The sequence below is a fragment of the Neolamprologus multifasciatus genome, chromosome 4 (assembly GCF_963576455.1).
Source record: "Neolamprologus multifasciatus chromosome 4, fNeoMul1.2, whole genome shotgun sequence".
NCBI lineage: Eukaryota > Metazoa > Chordata > Actinopteri > Cichliformes > Cichlidae > Neolamprologus > Neolamprologus multifasciatus.
The window spans coordinates 21,235,330-21,254,027 of NC_140442.1; the positions used below are offsets into that span (position 1 = coordinate 21,235,330).

General features: G+C 40.3%; 3 protein-coding genes across 8 annotated transcripts in view; 2 read left to right on the plus strand and 1 right to left on the minus strand.

Annotated features, from left to right (window-relative positions):
* Window positions 1-18,698, plus strand: part of ciita (class II, major histocompatibility complex, transactivator) — a 154,189-nt gene that overhangs the window by 14,365 nt on the left and 121,126 nt on the right. Inside the window, exons 12-22 of one of the 2 annotated variants that reach the window (XR_014873886.1) lie at window positions 46-263; window positions 372-1,711; window positions 1,898-2,434; window positions 2,674-2,853; window positions 2,939-3,010; window positions 3,098-3,178; window positions 3,285-3,368; window positions 3,505-3,588; window positions 3,686-3,769; window positions 4,732-4,815; window positions 4,925-6,025. Coding sequence is in view for 1 of the 2 variants with exons in the window: in XM_085158140.1 (XP_085014266.1) it covers window positions 46-263; window positions 372-1,711; window positions 1,898-2,434; window positions 2,674-2,853; window positions 2,939-3,010; window positions 3,098-3,178; window positions 3,285-3,368; window positions 3,505-3,588; window positions 3,686-3,769; window positions 4,732-4,815; window positions 4,925-5,000 (2,840 nt within the window). In the remaining variant the exon portion in view is untranslated. Of the gene's footprint in view, window positions 1-45; window positions 264-371; window positions 1,712-1,897; window positions 2,435-2,673; window positions 2,854-2,938; window positions 3,011-3,097; window positions 3,179-3,284; window positions 3,369-3,504; window positions 3,589-3,685; window positions 3,770-4,731; window positions 4,816-4,924; window positions 7,298-18,698 lie in introns of those variants that run through there. The other variant, XM_085158140.1, reaches the window with a different exon arrangement.
* On the minus strand, window positions 6,799-10,331 carry dexi (Dexi homolog (mouse)). 2 transcript variants are annotated; one of them, XM_085158154.1, is made up of 2 exons: window positions 9,327-10,331; window positions 6,799-8,724 (listed from the first exon to the last, which is right to left on the minus strand). In XM_085158154.1, the coding sequence occupies exon 1, from the start codon at window positions 9,758-9,760 to the stop codon at window positions 9,491-9,493; it is 270 nt and encodes an 89-aa protein (XP_085014280.1). In that variant the 5' UTR covers window positions 9,761-10,331; the 3' UTR covers window positions 6,799-8,724; window positions 9,327-9,490. The 2 variants fall into 2 exon arrangements, with proteins under 2 accessions (XP_085014280.1, XP_085014281.1); XM_085158155.1 differs by having other exon boundaries at window positions 8,839-10,331.
* Window positions 10,462-18,698, plus strand: part of clec16a (C-type lectin domain containing 16A) — a 55,297-nt gene continuing 47,060 nt past the window's right edge. For all 4 annotated transcript variants that reach the window (XM_085158141.1, XM_085158143.1, XM_085158144.1 and 1 more), the window contains exons 1-5: window positions 10,462-10,695; window positions 11,464-11,592; window positions 12,207-12,340; window positions 13,415-13,563; window positions 16,674-16,779. In XM_085158141.1, the coding sequence (XP_085014267.1) occupies window positions 10,622-10,695; window positions 11,464-11,592; window positions 12,207-12,340; window positions 13,415-13,563; window positions 16,674-16,779 (592 nt within the window). In that variant the 5' untranslated portion in view covers window positions 10,462-10,621. The remainder of the gene's footprint in view (window positions 10,696-11,463; window positions 11,593-12,206; window positions 12,341-13,414; window positions 13,564-16,673; window positions 16,780-18,698) is intronic.

Below are 18,698 nucleotides of genomic sequence, written 5' to 3' on the forward strand. Positions count from 1 at the left end.
GTTTGTGGAGGACCAGCTTGGTACTCAGTCCTGTTTCTTTTTTAGAGAATGTCAAGGACTACATTCAAGAAGCCAAAGCTCACATGAGTCAAACCTACCAGGATATGGAGGCGGGCCTCAGCCTGTCTTCTCATTATGTAGATGTTCAAGTGAGCCAAAGAGAGGTAGTTCGCACTGGGAAAAATACAAACAAATGCCTGGACAAGGAGCTAGTCATCAAGGGAGACACAGATCGGCAAAAAACCATGCTGGCACTGAGTCAGGTAGGAGCGTCACTTTTACTGAACAGATTATATCACAAAAGAATTTTTTAAAAAAACATAAAAAAAAACCTTGTTAAACTCATTGCCTGCTTATCTTTTTCCACTCAGATCTTTGATGGTTCAAATGGAGAAAAATCCAGACGGTACATTTTGCTGCTTGGCAATGCCGGCATGGGAAAAACCACTCTGATCAAGAAGCTGTGTATTGATTGGTCCAGAGACTGCATCCCTCAGTTTGACTTTGTATTCCTATTAGATGGCAAAAAGCTCAGTGTGACAGAGCCGGTCTACAGTCTCCAGACACTCCTGCTCAACCTCTCCTCCTCTGCCCCATCCTGTGTGGACCCAGAAGCAGTGTATGCTCAAATCCTGGCAGCCCCTAAGCGTGTGCTCATCATTTTTGATGGTTTTGATGAATTGCGGAACTATGAAACTCTACTTCAAGCTCAGGAAAAAGACCTAACAGCTTCACTGCAAAAAGACAGCAAGGCAAAGACTTTCACAGTGAGGCAGTTGTATTCTGCCATTCTTCAAAGGGTCCTGCTTCCAGGCTGCACTCTTCTACTCTCCACCCGGCCACGGGGAACTGCCAGCCAGCTGCTCAGGCGTACAGACAGCCTTCTGGAGATGTGTGGGTTTACCCCAGCAAATGTGGAAACATATTTGTCCCAGTACTTCTCTGATCCTGGCCTCAGAGAATCAGCTTTGGAGAGTCTAAAAAGCATGAGCTACCTAAATCTCCTTTGCTGGAACCCCGGACTATGTCGGCTGGTGTGCTTGATTTTAGAGCAGTCTAGAAGTGTGGATGTCCTACCAAGAACTTTAACTGGGCTCTGTCATCAGGTGCTGTGTTTAAAAATGGATAAAGACGGCAGGAGTACTCCCACGCACACCGAAGCTCAAGCACAATCCATAAGAGACACTGAGACACAAATTTCAAATACCTCTCAGGCGAAGAAGTGTTCGAAAAATAATCAGGCGAAGTCCAGAACGCAGGCACGCACTTCCTCTCGCACCCAAAGGGCAAAAAAGGCACAAGAACAGGAGGCGCAAGTAGACAAAGTGGATCAGGATCTCAGGAGCAGTGGCGGAGAGGTCGTAACGGAGGACTTTGACTTGTTGTCCCAGCTGAGCTCTTTGGCCTGGGAAGGGGTCAAAGCCAACTCTTCCATCCTTCCCACAGGACGGGACATATCTGCCAAAGTCAAGGCATTTGGTCTGAGAACAGGCCTCTTTCTCTCTCATCAGCTGAGAGCGAGTCCATGCCTCTCAAATAGTACCAAGGAGGAAGGAGAAAATGAGACAGAAGCTGGAGAGACAGAACAGAGGACTGAAAACAGTGAAAGGACCACCAACGATTTAACTGATCACCAAAATGACCAGATCCTCTTGTGGGCCAACCCTTTCCTTCAGAGTTACATTGCAGGAGTACATCTGGCTTTGTCAAGGTAGAAATCAACCGTTTACAGATTCATCAAAAGCCAGTAGGGCTAAAATATCATAATATCCACTGTTTATATGCTTTTAGATTAAAAATGAAAGCCTTTCCACTTGCAGTCTATTTTCTCTTTCACTTTCAGACTTTTAGAATCCCCCAATCTCCCATGACACATTTTCTCTTTCTGCTTCTCCAGGACTTTAACAGACCGGTCCTTTCTCCAGACCCTCCCTTTCCAGTCTGGAGGGAAAGGTCGTCGGCGACCTCAAAGGGAGGAACTTGAGCTCACTCAGCGATTTGCAGTTGGCCTCTTGTTCCACAATAGGACAGAACTGCAGCGATTCCACACGCATACAGAGACAGCCTTTAGAGATATGGTGGCTAACAAGCAGGGGTTGGTAACAAAACACCTGGAAGGGCTTTCTTACGCTGACCTTACTCCCTCCCAAATCTTGGAGGCATGCCACTACGTCTACGAGGCGAGTTTTACGTATGGTGATGGTGGCCGAGAAGCTGGCAGGACTCGGCTGGTGACACACCTGGCAGCAAATCTTCCAGAGTTCCTGACGTTTCATGGAGTTCAACTAAGCCCGCCAGATGTGTTCACTGTTCAGAAAGCACTTGAACAGGGGGGAACTGAAGGCAGAAGTTTCTGTTTGGACCTGGAGGACTCTGGCATCCAGATCTGTGGACTTCGAGCTCTGGTTGGCCTCAACAACATCAACACATACAGGTAGTGCTTATATACAGCTCTAAACCCTACCCTGCTACAACTATCCCACAAACTGTGGCTATCTTTTGTGGAATAAATACAAAATTTGTAATCTTTTGTATTTCTTTACATTTTTATGGCTCAATCCTCAGGATTTAAATGGTTAAAGGATAGTATTGGGAACTTTTTTGTGACTTGATAGTCACTGATCTTTACCAGCACCAATAGCAGTGTTAAACACAGTGTTGTGGGTCCTCCAGGTCATGCATTGCTGACGCCATCACCCTCTGGGAGCTGCTGGAGCAGAGTGACGAAGAAAGTCTCCTCCAGAGGGCAGTGTCCAAGTTCACAATCCATCCTTTGAAAGCTAAACAGGTGTGTCATATAGAGCACCTGGAAAAGCTGGTGAACATACACATTCACAAGAGGCTATCAGACAGGTAATACACCACACACTTATGCACACACATTCAGATTTACACTGCAACATACTGGTTTGTGAAAACGTGTTATATTCACTTGTAGCTCCAGCGAGTCTCACTCCATCCTGTCTGAGGGCGTGCCAGCAGTTAAAGAGCTACACAAGCTGGAGTTTGAGTAAGTAGCTCAGATGTTTGATATCTGAATTTATTATGGTTATCACTGTGAAGCTGGTGACGATAATGATGACACTGTTCCCTGTAGACTTGGTCCAGATAATGGTCCTCTGGTTCTTCCGAAGCTGTGGGATCTCCTGCCAGGGCTGCATAACCTACAGCACTTGGAGTAAGTATACAGCACACTTTTTCTATTTGTATTACACTTAAGGCATCGCTCTGTGTTTATGAGATGTTTCTAGTAACTGACAGCCTCATTCTCTCACCACCTTTAGCTTAGAGAACAGCAAGATCGGGGACGAAGGAGCAGAGAAGCTGGCCAGTGCTTTAGTCTCACTCCCTTCTTTGGAGATACTTAAGTGAGTATTTGTCATTGGTGGTATAAAAACACAATTAGTTGAGCTCCCATGACACCCCCAAAAAACATCACAGTCTAGCTTTTAACTTAGTTTTGATACGTGTGTTTAGTTGTGTGGTTTTTTTTCTGGTTTCCAGTCTATCACAGAACTGCATAGGAGACGAGGGTGTGAAGAAGTTAGCAGCCACACTGAAGGACCTGCCTAATCTGCACTGTTTAAGGTAACATCTGCCTACAGACTACAGAGGAACCTAAAAGTGGCACTTACTTTTGACCCACATAATTTCACTTCCCTCTTTATCTTGCTATTTTTTCCAGTGTCTACAGCAACATGATTTCTGATGAAGGGGCAGAGAGTTTAGCAGCTGTTCTCCCACACATGGCTTCCCTCACTGACCTTGAGTAAGACTTGACATTTTTATTCGGAATTGATGGCTAAGAATTAGGTTCTTATACATTTCAGTGTAAAAGGTTCTGTTTTAGCAAAGGTCCTCCCGTTTAAAAGACTGACAAAGTCCACTTACACAGGCAGGGACTGGGTGTGGATGGGAACTGACCACAAGACAACTCATTTGTTTGACAGTTATTTTTCTACATAGTTTCACTTAGTTAATTTTTTAATATACTTTTAAGGTCCTTTTTCGCTTGCTGTTTGGTTATGTTTTCACTCACAGTAAGGCACCAGTGACTACTTAAAATTAGGAAGGGGTCTTTAGCTTGTGATGAAAGTGAGTCAGTCTAGTGACCTCCCAGGTGTGTCCAATTAGTGATCAGGAGGGGGGGTGGAGTCTCTCCGGGACAAGTGAACAAATACATACAATAAAAACATGCAATAAAACCATAAGAATAAAACACTGTACATCAGGGGTCCCCAATCCCAGTCCACGAGGGCCAGTGTCCTGCAGGTTTTAGATCTCACCCTGAGTCAACACACCTGAATCACATGATTAGTTCAACACATACAAAATAAAAAACACTCAGTTAAACTTGTCCATTCCACCTCGTGACATATGAATAGTTTTTTCCCTAATAAATCAAAAATAAATCACTTAAAAACGGCATTTTATATTTATGTAGGTTATCTTTGTCTTTGCCCGGTACAGTGGTCCCAAAGCTGTTTTTATACCAGGTTGTAAAAATGTTTATTTCTGCGATGAAGCATTTTCAAACAAAAGTTCACTGGGAATTCAAGTGAAAAGCAAAGAGCACTTCCACATTTTTTTGCTACTTCTGCTTTGGTTTTATTTTTAGCTTAGTTCATGTATTCATATTATAGACAAAACATATTGCGATGTCTGGATTTGCGCTATAGGCTTTTTTTCTGTTAAAACACATCTAACTTCTGTCTCACTTTTCTTTGACAGCGTAAAGTTTAACAAACTAACAGATGTCGGCGCACAGAGCTTAGGAGCCAGCCTAAGAAACTGTACAAAAGTTAAGACTTTAAGGTGAGGAGCTCTTTCATGTTACTTCATCACACATCTTTATTTTTTCCAATTTTTTGTGTTTTTTTTTTTTTTTTTTCTTACCCCGTTTCATCTCATTTCATCATCCCAGGATGTGGAACCAGTGCATCCCCTTCGGTGTGCTTGAGAGACTCATTCAGCAGGACAGCCGCATCCTATTGCACTAAAATGCAATACCTCTCTACAAGCTTATGAACTGTTTTCATCATGCATCTCATGATGTATACTTAAATTGCACAATGCATTTTCAAACGTGTGTGCTTGCAAGGAAAGGACACGAACAAATGATTATGCGAAACTTGAGATTGCACTACAACTGACGTACTTGCTGCTTTTTCTCTGCTGCTGGTTCTTCATAACATTACACTATCTGCATTACAAAGTGTGTGTGTGTGTGTACTGTTTTTCAGTACTTTCAACTTCAAAAAGCACAATTGCACTTTTATAGTCACCCTTTGTTATTAAAGGTGGCTGGTTTTTTTTTTTTTTATTTTATTTTTTTTTATATAGTTGTCTGTCCAAGTTTTTGCCATTATCTGCCCAGACCTCTATATTGGAGAGACCAAACAGCCACTTCACAAGCGCATGGCACAACATAGAAGAGCCACCTCCACAGGACAAGACTCAGCTGTCCATCTGCATCTTAAGGATAAAGGACACTCTTTCGAGGATGCCAATGTTCACATTTTGGACAGAGAGGACAGATGGTTTGAAAGAGGAGTGAAAGGAGCCATCTATGTCCACTGTGAGTGACCATCTTTGAACAGAGGCGGTGGTTTACGACACCAACTGTCTGCCATCTATAATCCAGTTTTGAGTTCCCTCCCCAGACGCCTTAAGGCCCACTCACATCCTGGGCCATCTGACCTCAGGAATTCGCATGATAAGGTGGGGCCAGGTTTCACAATGAACTCACCCGAAACTCTGGCTGATTGGGACCCACACCCAGTTTCACACCTTGGCTCAGGCGATTAGAGGATCATCAGGGGGTCCTTTTGTCCCTCTGTGGGGGGGATACTCCCACTAGGTTTATATCTGGGACTGAAGAAGCTTCTTGGATGAGAGGTGAAACGTCTTCAAGTAACTTAAAGAAGTCCAGACGCTTTTCTTTGCAAGCTCCTTTGACTACGATGACCTGGATGAAGGAGAACCTTCACAGACATTATCTGCCTTTATTTGTGTGTGTGTGTGTGTGTGAGTGAGAGGATAACGGTGTGTTTTTCTGGCTATAAATTATACAGTACTGATTGTTGGTTACTTTTATAATAATAAAATGCTTTGACACTGTCACCCTACTACTATTTTTAGTGTTTTCTTTCCACTGATGCCCCTGTGTTCACTGAATTCAATGGGTTTTTTGAAAAAAAAACTTCTTTTCACTTCCTTAACTGCATGTTTCTGTTCTCCATTTCAATGCAAACTGACCTTTAAGAACGTCAGTCTCTGCATGCGCACTCGACGAAGTGATAAAAAACAAAATTACATTTGTGAGATACTTTATTACTAATCTCACACGTGAAGCATGAATTGTTGGTAATGAAAGAACTGGGTCGAGATTGAATCTCAACAAATAGAAAGGGAAAATACTGGATTCACATTATGAAAAGACCTGAAAGAAAGCAAATGTCCATCTACAGTTCCTGGCAGCACCGCTTCTCGGAGTCGTATCAAATAACAGGCTGTCACATCTGGCAGTTATCATGCAGAGTGTACTCCCAACACGCTTTGCAAATTCTAACAAATTTGAACACTTAGCATTGTTGGGGATTTCCATCATCGAATTGTGGAGACTTCAAAGAATTCCCACAATTTGACGCCACTGCTGCTGTTCTCTGTTGCACTCACTCCCTCTTGTGGTTAAAAAGCAATATGACATCACGCTGATGCACATGATTATTAATAAAACCCTCGCACCTGCAGAAATACACAAGCTGATGGTTTAAAGAAAGAGGCTACAAGCTGGCATTCGCTCAAAGTTTATTAAATACACAATGGAAAATAAAACTCTACAGTTCATTTGAGCATGTGCATGTCTGCAAAGAAGCCGATGCGGTGGGACGACACAAGCACAGGTTGTATGTTGCCCGCGAGATGATGACGACGATGGTGGCTCTGAACAGGGTAGCATGCCTGGGAAACAGCATGGCCACTGACTTTTGTACAAAATTAGGAAATCTGTTACAGCTTCAGATGCTACTGTTTTCATACCAAAACTAAGAAGCACTGTTGTACTGACATTGGTCAATGAAAAGAAAGCCGCCTGTTAAAATTGTTTACAGCATGAGACAGCGAGATTACACACTTCCTTAAATATTATCTCCTATTCACAGCCTTAGCTCGTATTGATTCGGTTCCTGTTTGATTAAATTCCACATAAACGTATGGAATACACACAGTATTCATACTATATATTTTATTAGTATCCTGAGTTTTAGTGCCCTGTGGTCTAAATACTGTTTCCAAACACATGTTTCCAAAAAAACTCCGCTATGGACATCTTGACAAAAACAAATACCAAAATATCACCAAGGCCTTAATCCACATAAAAAACGATTTGGTATCAGGTATCAATGATCGGCTTTTTGTTAAACTCTGGTGCCAACTCTCTGAAAAACATTCTTGAATTACTTTGTGTTTTCATCCATGTTCTTTAATCACAGCAAGACTTTATTCCCTTTTTTCCCCTATTAGTTAATTACACAGTGTGGCTGTGGATTATTATCTCCCTATATTGAGTGCTGACGAGGGAAAACACCAGCACCAGCAATCTCTGTGAAAAGCTGCCTAGCAAAATATAGACAATTTATATTTACTTTCTCCCCATCCACAATTGGCCAAGCTCGTGGATGAAATGGTTACCTGTGAACCATTTCATTTGTATAACTATGTAACTGATCCATTGCTTGAATGCAGTTTATTATTGCTGTTGAGAATATACACTTCATAAAAAGCAGCTCTAAATTTGTGACAGCACAAGCAGGAGAACACAAGGAATTAAACAACTGACTCAAAATCCTCTGAAGACGGTCAGCATAATGCATCTCGTCTCTCAGTAAATTGTTTTTTGGTTTTTTTAAAGAAAAGAATGAAGCCTTTCTTTAGAGGCTCCCTTTCAGACATTTGACAGGTTTGGCCAGCTGTGATCACAGTGGTCACCACTCCGCCTAATTACTGACGCGATGCAGGTTAAACAAAGGGGTACAGCATTAATTAAATACCTCTTTCTCGACACTTTAATACTCTCTGACTTGTGGTGAATGGCGTAGTGACAATATTAAAAAGTTTACGGCGCTTTTATGTCCTACATCTTTCCCGCCTCAGTCCAGAGACAGTGTTATGCTTCACCAGTGCTTCCATAATTCTTAGCTGTGCTTCTGAGAGTAAGGGTGATGTTAGTGGACCCAAATCTCCACGAGGATGTTCTTAAGAGAGAATTGGATTCTGTATTAGAGGATAAAACAGTGACTTAAGTTGTTCTGTGAGTGATTAAGTATTCATCACGCTTATTGGACATTGTTTTCCTGCACTTCACCAGTTCTACTGACGTATGTCACATTGTAGGACATCACACCGTGGCTGATGCGAGCAAGTTTCAAACACATTTTGCCTTTAGAGTGAACTTCCAGTTCCTGGATAGATCCACATCCCTGGCAACATTAATTTTTCTTCCAAAGGGAACAGCTGTCTCTCTCCGTTCTCCTGAACCATGCTGTGCTTCCATTTTCGCTGTATCCAAAGCGAGGGTAGCAGAGGCCAGCGCTAACCTCTTGTGGCTGCTTGATATTCTGCTGGGAACACGCCTTCCCAAAGTGCTCTTTCCATTAAACAGTCACAGATCATAAGTCTGCAAGTGATGAATCCTCAGGCTACCTTCCTTTAAGTCGAGACAACCTAGAGACACAAAAAAACATTTACTGCATCATAAAAAGGCAGAGCTTGATTTTTAAATCTCACTTTATAACAGATATACTGGCTATTAAAGTGTACTGAATATATGGTGCTTACTTATTGACTGTTACAATCCGGTCCTTAGATGTTTGGACAACTACACAATCTTTGCCTCTGTACACCACCACGGTGGATTTTAACAATCAAACAATCATGCGCAGACTTTCAGCTTTAAGTAAGGGATTGCACTAAAGTATTTAACAGTTTAGAAACTACAGCTGTTTTTATGCAGTCCTCCATGTTCAGACCTTCAAAAGTAACTGGATTTTAAATTTTAAATGCAAGAACTGCTTGGATAAAAATCTTTTGTCTAGAAGTCTTGAACCCATGGAAATCATCACCAAATGAACACTTGAACTACTTTTCAGCCTATGTAAATGGGTGACTATGTATAAAAAGAGGCTGTAATTCCTAAAAAGTTAATGCAAAAGAAAAACTGACAGTCTGTACTTCAATCACAGTGTCCTTGTGTATGGAATAAAAATTGCAAAACTATGACTGTCTAAAAACTTAAACGTTTGACTGCACTTGTGCCATTTGCTTACTTTTTGCCTGATATGCCTCTCTGAACAAAAAGCTTAAGAAGCATCCACTTTGAGGCATTTTCCCAACAAACTGCTGACCAGGGAGCACCAGCCTGACCTCTTGATCCCAGCAACATCATTATCAAAATCTGATTATTCCGTTTTTTCCTTCCAGGTCCGCCTTGTCACTCCAGATATCCCTCAAACACATCCAGCTCCGTGTCCGTATCATAGGGAACAGAGGCCGGGTCGGACAGCACCCCGAGGTCCACCAGTGCCTGGTCCATATCCTCAGGCAGGAATACTATCCCCACATTCAGGACGATGTACTCCATCAGGAAGGCATAATAGAGGATCAGGACGTTGACAAAGAACAGGCCCAAATAAAACATATATGGGAGTTCGTCCAGGAGCGATTCCACCGAATCTAGCTGGGCATAAATTTGGTGTGTCATAGAAAATAAAGAAAGCCACGGATAGGGGTTCTTGTGTATGTGGCCTTAAGTTGTTGCTGTCAGCGTTAGAAGTCTGTGTGGGTAGCTGGGATTGGGGCATCCATTTCGGCCCGTCCTGGCCTGCAACGACGATTCAGAGGAAGCCCTCAATGTGGTAGCTTATCTGTACGGTCCAGAAGAAAACGACAGGAAATCATGCGGGCTAAACAACATAAAGTCCATAGCTAATTATAACCAGAGGAACACATTCAAATATCACAGCCAGTTAGCTCGACGCATTCTTGGCATTGACTCCGTGAGTTTGTTGAATTCACGCCATGCCAGCTGGTGGCTAGAGCTAAAAAAAAAAAAAAAGTAGCATAGTAGTCAGTCTAAAAAAATGCAAGAAAACTACTGCGGACTTGTTGTTTACACACCCGGACAGAGAGAGACGAACTATTCACAAAAACACACGTCGAATTATTTATAGTTTATAATGTCCCGTCTTAACATTTCTGCCAACCGCATCAAAACAGTCCCAACCAGCAACCAACCAAAGCGTCGGCGTTTGATTGGCCTTAGAGCTGTCAATCACTAGAACAGTTATGGTCGCGTGCTTTAACCATCATTGATAGCGTGGGAAGTCATTCGTTGTAGTTTTTCTCAGTTCTACTGTAAACCCTCTCGTAGGGAAAAGAACTACAACTCCCTTTGCCCACGCTATTACGTAATGACCCCGCAGTGGCTGCCATCACCGCCCATCACCCCCTGTTTGCTAAGCAGCTAGCCGAACGGGAAAGTGGGTGTAATGGATAGATACGAACACTAACACTAGCAAAACAAGGCGCCCGGCAAAATTGCAGTCCCATTAAAACCGCAACCATGTTTGGCCGGTCACGGAGCTGGGTTGGAGGACAGGGGAAAGCGAAAAATATCCACTCCCTGGACCATTTGAAGTGAGTAGTTAGCATGAAATAAGCTAATGTTAGCCTAAGTGGTCGCTGGTTGAAAACGACAGTCGTTTTTTACCAGCGTTATATTTAGCCAAATATTTAGCAGTAGTGAATGTGTGTAAATGCATTTATTCAATCAAATTGTAATAAAGCAAGGATTACTGGATTTTTTTTATTATGTTTTGCGAAGTAAGTAAAATCTGATGTAGTCCTTGCAGACAAAAACCGAATTGACACTATTTTAGACGATAAATTAAGTGTTTAAATTAAATTTTAATCTGAATATCATTAATACACGAAGAACTGTATTTACCAATTTTATAAAGCTTGCATGGAGGCTGAATTAAAAGAGCTCATGCTGGAAAACACTGGCTTTTACCAGAGTACGAAAACATGCATTCGTTTAACCCCAACAGGTGCATGACATTGAGAGGTGATTTCGATCAACCTGAATCAGCACATAAAATCCCGAGCCAGGGATCTAGTGAGGCTAAATGAGGGAAACCTCTTGTGTGCACAAGTTTCTAGGTTAGTGGTTATTACACTGCACTAGCCCAGCAACAGCGCTACTGCATCTGTCAATATTCATTTGAAACGTTATTAGGTTTATCTAACAGCTTTCTGCAATGTCACGAGATCAGTGCAATCTTTGTCCTGCTAGGTTTAGATACAGATATGTGAATGTTAATGACTTCCGTCAAATTTAAACAAATGGCTTTTGTCACCTCCTCTTTCACATTTCCACCTTATTTCTGTAACTCTCTCTATCAGGTATATGTACCACGTCTTGACAAAAAACACAACAGTAACAGATCACAACAGGAACCTTCTGGTGGAGACCATCCGCTCGATCACAGAGATCCTCATCTGGGGGGACCAGAATGACAGCTCTGTGTTTGAGTAAGTCCCAGTTCAAGTATTAGTGTGCGATTCATCACTTTTAAGTACAGATATGAAGGTGGCACTCTAATGTGGGAGTTAAAGTGACATCTTACTCTGCTGTCAAAGTGATGATTTTAAACATTATCCAGTTTCTATGATGCAAAGTACTGAAGTGTTTACTTCTCTAAAATGAGAACATAATATTAAACAAAAAACTAGTCTGAGATCATTTTTTTAAAGGTGAAGTTTGCGGTCTGTACGTGCAGAAAGTCAGTATATTGCTGCACATAAATTATGATGGTCTAACAGTGTTGAAATATTCTGGAAAGTAAAGTGAGAGTCAGCTGAGATGCATTTGGGTGTAGTGAGTAAAACAACTGCGATAAGAATAAGAATTACAGTACTGTGCAAAAGTCTTTAGCCAACACTCAGAGGTTGTTCAAGTGCACAGTTCTGTAAATTAAGAATACTGTATGAAAATGATAAATAAACACCTAACCATAATATTAGTAAGCAGGGTAATGTCTCTCTCTTTTTTTAAGAGACATTGTCCATTTTATGATGGTCGTATGTTATTCAGTCAACTTGAATTAAATTTTTTTTACCTGCTTGTGTCTTCTGTCTGTGACCAGTTTCTTCCTGGAGAAGAACATGTTTGCCTTCTTCTTGAACATCCTCCGTCAGAAGTCTGGACGTTACGTGTGTGTCCAGCTCCTCCAGACCCTCAATATACTTTTTGAAAACATTAGCCATGAGACTTCCCTATGTAAGTAGTATTCCATCATTTCACTCTCTGACTAATGCTGCTAATAGACTGACATTAGTTTATGTTAGGTAACTATTGATAGAACCGTTAACTCAGGGAAAAATAAAGAAGTCTAAGGGGGTCATTTCCACTTTTGTCTTTTACTCTTTTCCTGTTTTTTTGCAACTGCCTACTGCTTACCTTGTAAAAACTGTAAAAGCAGTAAAAAGCACTGACGGTATAAAGTCTGTGAAAACGTTCTTTCGTGTGACTATGTTTCTAGCTATTTAGTTTGTGTTGTTAGCTAACAAATCCACAGTTTATCCATACATTAATGTAACTATATGTACTTTAAATGTGTACAGCTAATAATTAACCATTTCTAATAATATACAACTTCGTATTCACATTTTTAGCAAGCTGTTGTTTTTCACTTAGTTGTTTATCTGTTGTTTTCTGCTAACAATTTAACAGATTTTTATACCATTAATTAAATACTTGAAATGAACATAATCACAGCTAGCTTCTTTAACCCTTTATTCTCTTTTCAACCGTATAAACTTTAATCGTGTTTCCATTTTTTTATGTTGAAACTTACGTTTTCTAGTACTACAGTTTATGTTCAGTTGTTAACAAACCAAGTGAGTTATCAGTTCTAACGGTGGTTAGGTAACATAAACTAATGTAAGTCTGTAACTGGCACAATATGGCACTAAACAAGTTCTAAAAACTTTAACTTTCAGCACTTATTTCTTAAATCCAACTTCACAGACAGTGTTAAATCTGTTACCGGGGAACCAAAATCTTAGTAGATTATATACTGTCTGTTTCACAATGGGTTATTATAAACATAAACTAAAGTTGGTATTTCAGCAAGGTGTTGCAGTCACCACAAGAGCTTTACCTCACCTTTGCTCCAATAACAGTGAAAGAAAACCTAAGGTAGTGAAATGAATCAGTCCACCTTCAGCTTTTAACACTGTGTCATTTTCTGTAAATGCTGAGCTATTAGATAAATTACATGACAGTCTGGAGGCTTAATAAAAGCCATCTCTTCTCTGTACCCTAAACGTGTCGCCTCCTTTCTCATTACAGATTATCTCTTATCAAACAACCACGTCAACTCCATTATTGTCCACAAGTTTGACTTCTCGGATGAGGAGATCATGGCTTATTATATCTCCTTCCTTAAGACCCTGTCACTCAAACTTAACAACCACACCGTGCACTTCTTCTATAATGAGGTAAGGCCATGAGGGGGGGGGGGGGGGGGGGGATTATGTGAGAGAGATGTGTGAGAGAAAAAAAGATAACAAAACATGGAGAGTCTCAGTGTCTGCATATCTTTATGAGAGATACGAGGGAGGGAAGGAAGTGGTGAAACATAAGGCACTAAGGATGGAAGCAGTGTGCAATGAAGCAAATTTGTAATATCAGCCAACTGTCTAAAACTGCAAATGATAAAACTGGAATTTTTTTACCCCTCAGTAATTTGAAGGAATACATATAATACTTTATCTAATTTACTACACACATGCACTTATTTTAATATGAAATTATATACAAATGGTGCTTGGGGACAGTTGTGCAAACTTCAGTTCACCTCCTTATTGTTAACTTTGTCATTACATTTTGCCACTTTTCAAACTCTCTTAGCAACCCACTGACAAATCAACTCGAAAGGAATTGTAGTACTGACTTCCTGTTGCCCTGCTGTAGGCATACTTTTCATTGTGTGAACTCTGTTCAGTTGAGGGGCAGAGAGTAGCATGCAGCTACACCAGCAGGCCGAGCAGGATGTTTCCACATGTGCAGTGTTGTTTTTGTGGTTTAATGAGGAAGCTGTAGACTGCACAGGAAAAAATAAGGCATCTGAGTGGTTCTTTTGTGTGTATATATAATCACAATTACTGCACAACACTTGAACTTGTGCTTGTGTTGATTTTGTTATAAAATCAAAATCCTTAGAAATGAAATGCCTTCAATGAAACAAATAAAAACACTTAAAGTAAGTTAGTTAAGTTAAGTCTGGAACCGTATTTGTCACATGCATTTTCTGCCAGTAAAGCTTATCAGTGTGCTTATCCCAACATGCAGATTAGCAGCAGAACGTAGAAACAGAGCTTCTGCAAATCAGCAGCATATTTTCTCTGTCAAAATACTGGCTTCCTGTGTAGAATCATTGATTTAAGAGATACTGCACACAGCAAATAACTGAATTTTTAGAACGTGGCACAAACACATTATTTCTTGGGCTTGTTTCTAAATCTATTTTTCTATATGATGCATATTGTGTGTTTGTGTGTCATTTGTTTGCAAATGAGGTTTTAGATCGTTTTCAAGAACTCTGACCACGCTATTCATTTGTGATGTTGCTAACCTCTGATGTTTCAGCGATATCTATAGTCTTTCCCTTGGCCTCTTTGTGCTGGGGAAAGTTATTGGTGTACTGTTGATGGTAGCGTTACCCCTGAAGCCAAAACCAGACCTGTTGTGTAGATCTGAGAACATTTATGTCTTTTTAAGTTAACTATTAAATTTTTGTTTTAATTTGTGTGTTAACAAATACCTAGTGTTAATAACTAACTTGACACATTGTTGGTCTAAAGTCAAATATATTTTTTTTATTCTAAAAACAATTAAAACCTTTTTTAAGCAGTTTATATTATTATATGTTATATAAATATTTTAAATTAATCTATTAGTCTGATTATCATTATTATTCATATTTTGGAGTCTTAGCTATAGTTTATTCTCCTGCAGATGGCACCGTTTGATAACTGCTCAGCTTTCCTCCTCCTCAGAACTACACAAGTCACATTTCTAAAACTATTGCAAAAAGTTGGTTTGGGTTTGGTGTCAGGCTCAGAACTCCCCATTTGCTGTGACTTCTGGGTGACTGTTTAAATGCTTGACTCGCAGCTATGACTGCCTGGAGGTCACAGCAACTGAGGAATGGTCGGGTGGACAATCGGGCACTGGCACAGAGAGAGATAACAGTTATCCAGAGTTATCAGGTTGTTGTGCAGAATTGCTAAGTGGAGCGTGCTGGTATGTTGAGACGTGTTGAGCTTCTAAAATCTTATTATGGTTAGAAGAAGAAGTCCCTGCTGTTAACCTCATTATGCTCAGAGTTAAGTACATTGGTTTGTTCAAATTTCTTGTAGGAACTGTTATGCCAATACTAGAATTTTATAGTTAAAAGATGAAAACTTGAAAAGTTAATGGCAAAACAACACTGCAATGCCCACAAGATTATTTTGAGTCTAGCAGTACGTGAGGTGGTCCAGGGGGATATACTACGAGGGACGTTTGACACAGCTGGGCTTTCTTTAGCTTAGCTGGCTTGATTGGTATCACAATGGTGGTTATAAGGTCTCTGTTAAGTTGGGTTCTCTAGTTAAGGCTCTGTACACGCTCATATAAAAAGGAGCATTCCACAGGTCATGTGACCCTTTCTTCACACGTGAGTGCCACCTCTTCCAATCAGATATTGTCAAAGTAAAGAAAAATAAAAACCTTTCAACGGTGTTGCAAAAGGCCAAGAAATTAATGCTGAAGAAAATCATTAATCTGAAGAGCACACATAGCAATAAAATAACAGTTTAATTTTAACTTTATCACTGAGTGCACTCTCTGCTGTGCTGTTTATTTCTATGTTGACAGCTGCACATTAGAGCTTTGAAATTTTAAGATATAATAGTATCCAGTTTAAACGTTACTGTCAGACTGCTTAATAAAGGAGACATAGAAATCGCTTTAGATTGTCAGCGCGTAAAAGTCAAATCAATTAGAATTTGAATGTGTGTACTGTGTTCTAGTAGCTCCAATTCCAGCTGTTACTAAGCAGCAGATTAGAATCAAGGATACTAAGATTTAAAAAATATTTTCCGAACCACCAAATTTATGCAAATTGGTTTTAGTGATTTTCAGCTTAACAGTTTGCATATATGAAACTGCAGCAGAGAATCTATAAAAAAAAGTGGTTCTTCCAGCCAGTTTAAAACAAAACTCTACAGTGATTTAGCCTGGGGGAAAGAGAGCCACTTACATGATGCAGAAAGCTCTTGATTTTAGAATCAACATAGCTCACTAACTTACTAATCTAGCGTTGTAGTGGACCCTTCTGAATCTCACAAAACAGTGTTTTGTATTTTTTTTAAAGTATTTTCTCATTAAAACAACAGTAATGTTATAAGATAACTGCTCCTGTTAAGTTTTAACCTTCAAAATTCAGCACTGTTGTCTCCTTTAGCAGCTTTCTATCTCTCTCTGTGGTCATTTGCATCCTGAACAAAATGGTGCAGTGCCTTGTGTTGCTCACCAGCGCCCACTCTCTGTCTCCCACACACAGCACACTAATGACTTTGCCCTGTACACCGAGGCCATTAAGTTTTTCAACCACCCTGAAAGCATGGTCCGCATCGCAGTCCGAACCATCACACTCAACGTCTACAAAGGTGAGTGCCGTGAATACGCACGTGCACACGCTGCTTACATCCACACACTCTCACGGGATGCTGGGACTGCCCACCGCCTTTCTCTGTTCTTCCCTCTTCTTGCTGCTGCTTCTGGTGCTTGAGCATGACTGACAGGTAACACTGTAACAAATACACACTAAAAAGCAGTCTGGCAAATTTTCTTTCTTTTAATGTTTTGTTGCTTATTTAGGGTCAACATGCAACCCCAGTTGCAAAAAAATTGGGGATAATGAGTAAAAATTTGGTAACACTGAAACCATTGATTTGCAGATCTCATAAACCAATAATTATATTCTAACACTAATAGCAGCAACATGTTTCAAAATGTGGGGCATCTGTATCATATCTGTTCAAATTTGGATTCTTCTTTGCGTGATAGAACTTTAACCCACGTTTTTGGATGGCACTGTGAACTGTGTTCACACACAGTGACTTTTGGAAGCGTTCCTGAGGCCAGAATTATGCCTGTTATTAATAGAGCACTGACTGAGAGCCCGGAGATCACGGGCATTGAATTCAGAGTTTTGGTCTTGGCGCTCACACACAAAGATTTCTCCAGATTTTCTGAATCTTCTGATATTATGTGCTGTAGATGGTGAAATATTTAAAGACTAATGTTCCATTAAGGAACATTGAAATTGTTCAAAAATTGATTAACAAGGGATTTTATTTTGTTTTGCTTTTTTCTTGTGCACATTATTGCATCTGCACATTTTTAATTCTCAACTGTTGCTGATTAACCTAATTAGTTGCGAAATGTTCTTCCAACTGTTTCTTTGTAGCACCAATTACTCTACCAGTTTCTTACCTCCCCCCCTCCTCCCCTCTTCGAACGTTTTTGATATCTGTTCCTGCCATCAAATTAAACATTATTCAGTGCTTTTCATGAGAGTTAAACTTTTCGGTTTTAGTGTTCGGGTTGAATCTGTCTTCTACTGTGAATAAAATAAGATTGGATTTATAAGATTTGCAAATCACTGCATTCTGTGTTTATTTACGTTTTGTACATCATCCAAACTTTTTTGTAAATGTGGATGCACATGAAAGTCTGGATATCTTCCTGGTTATAGGCATTAGCCCTAAAACTATTTATTCTTAATGTTTTTAAGATTCTCGTGTTATTCTTTATAGTCCCTGGAAAGCTAATTGAATGCTATCAAAACACTTAAGATTTCATTAAAAATAAACAAGACACATTTTGATCTAAAAATTTAAATTAGACAAAATAGCAGACTTGTTGTAGTTTTTTTTTTTTTTTTTTTTTTGGTTCTAATAAAATAACCTGAGGTTTCAACTCACAGGGTTAAAGTTCACAATAAGTCGTGGTAGAATAAACGTTACAATCACCATACTGTAAAGAGACTCTTCAGTACACACAGTCCAGCACCATGCATAGTTAGGTGTTGAAATCCCTTCACCTGTAGCTCTGTCATGCGGGGGGCTGCAGGTCTTTCAGAAAGACTACAGAAAGCAGTAGCAGTCTGAACATCGACACCTTTTCAGCGGCTTTTTCAGCAGCAGTGTTTCTCCTTCCTGCCGTCAATGTGCGCTCCTTGTGCGTCCAAGCTGTCTGCATTTCATTGCAGGGGAAGCTGGTATTGCCTTGTATGGTTTTGGCTTCTCTGTACATGTCATGCTTATTGTCACCTTAAATGAAACAGCTGCTCAGTGTAAAGGCTTTAAAGTCTCACAAGCTGTTGCTTTGTGTCCGTATCTGTCCGTCTCGTCCCGCATGTAACACTTTGTTCTGTACAACATGGCTTTCTTCCGCCGTCCATAACATCCTGATTCTAACTCCCAAAGGTACAACTTGTTTGAACAATGTAAGAACAAAAGTCATTTATGAATTAATGTAGTATTATAGGGGATGTGTCATTGCTAAACTGACCACGGGCTAT

Excerpts from the sequence above, each read along its gene's own strand:
- dexi (XM_085158154.1), bottom strand. The coding sequence starts at position 9,760 with ATGACACACCAAATTTATGCCCAGCTAGATTCGGTGGAATCGCTCCTG.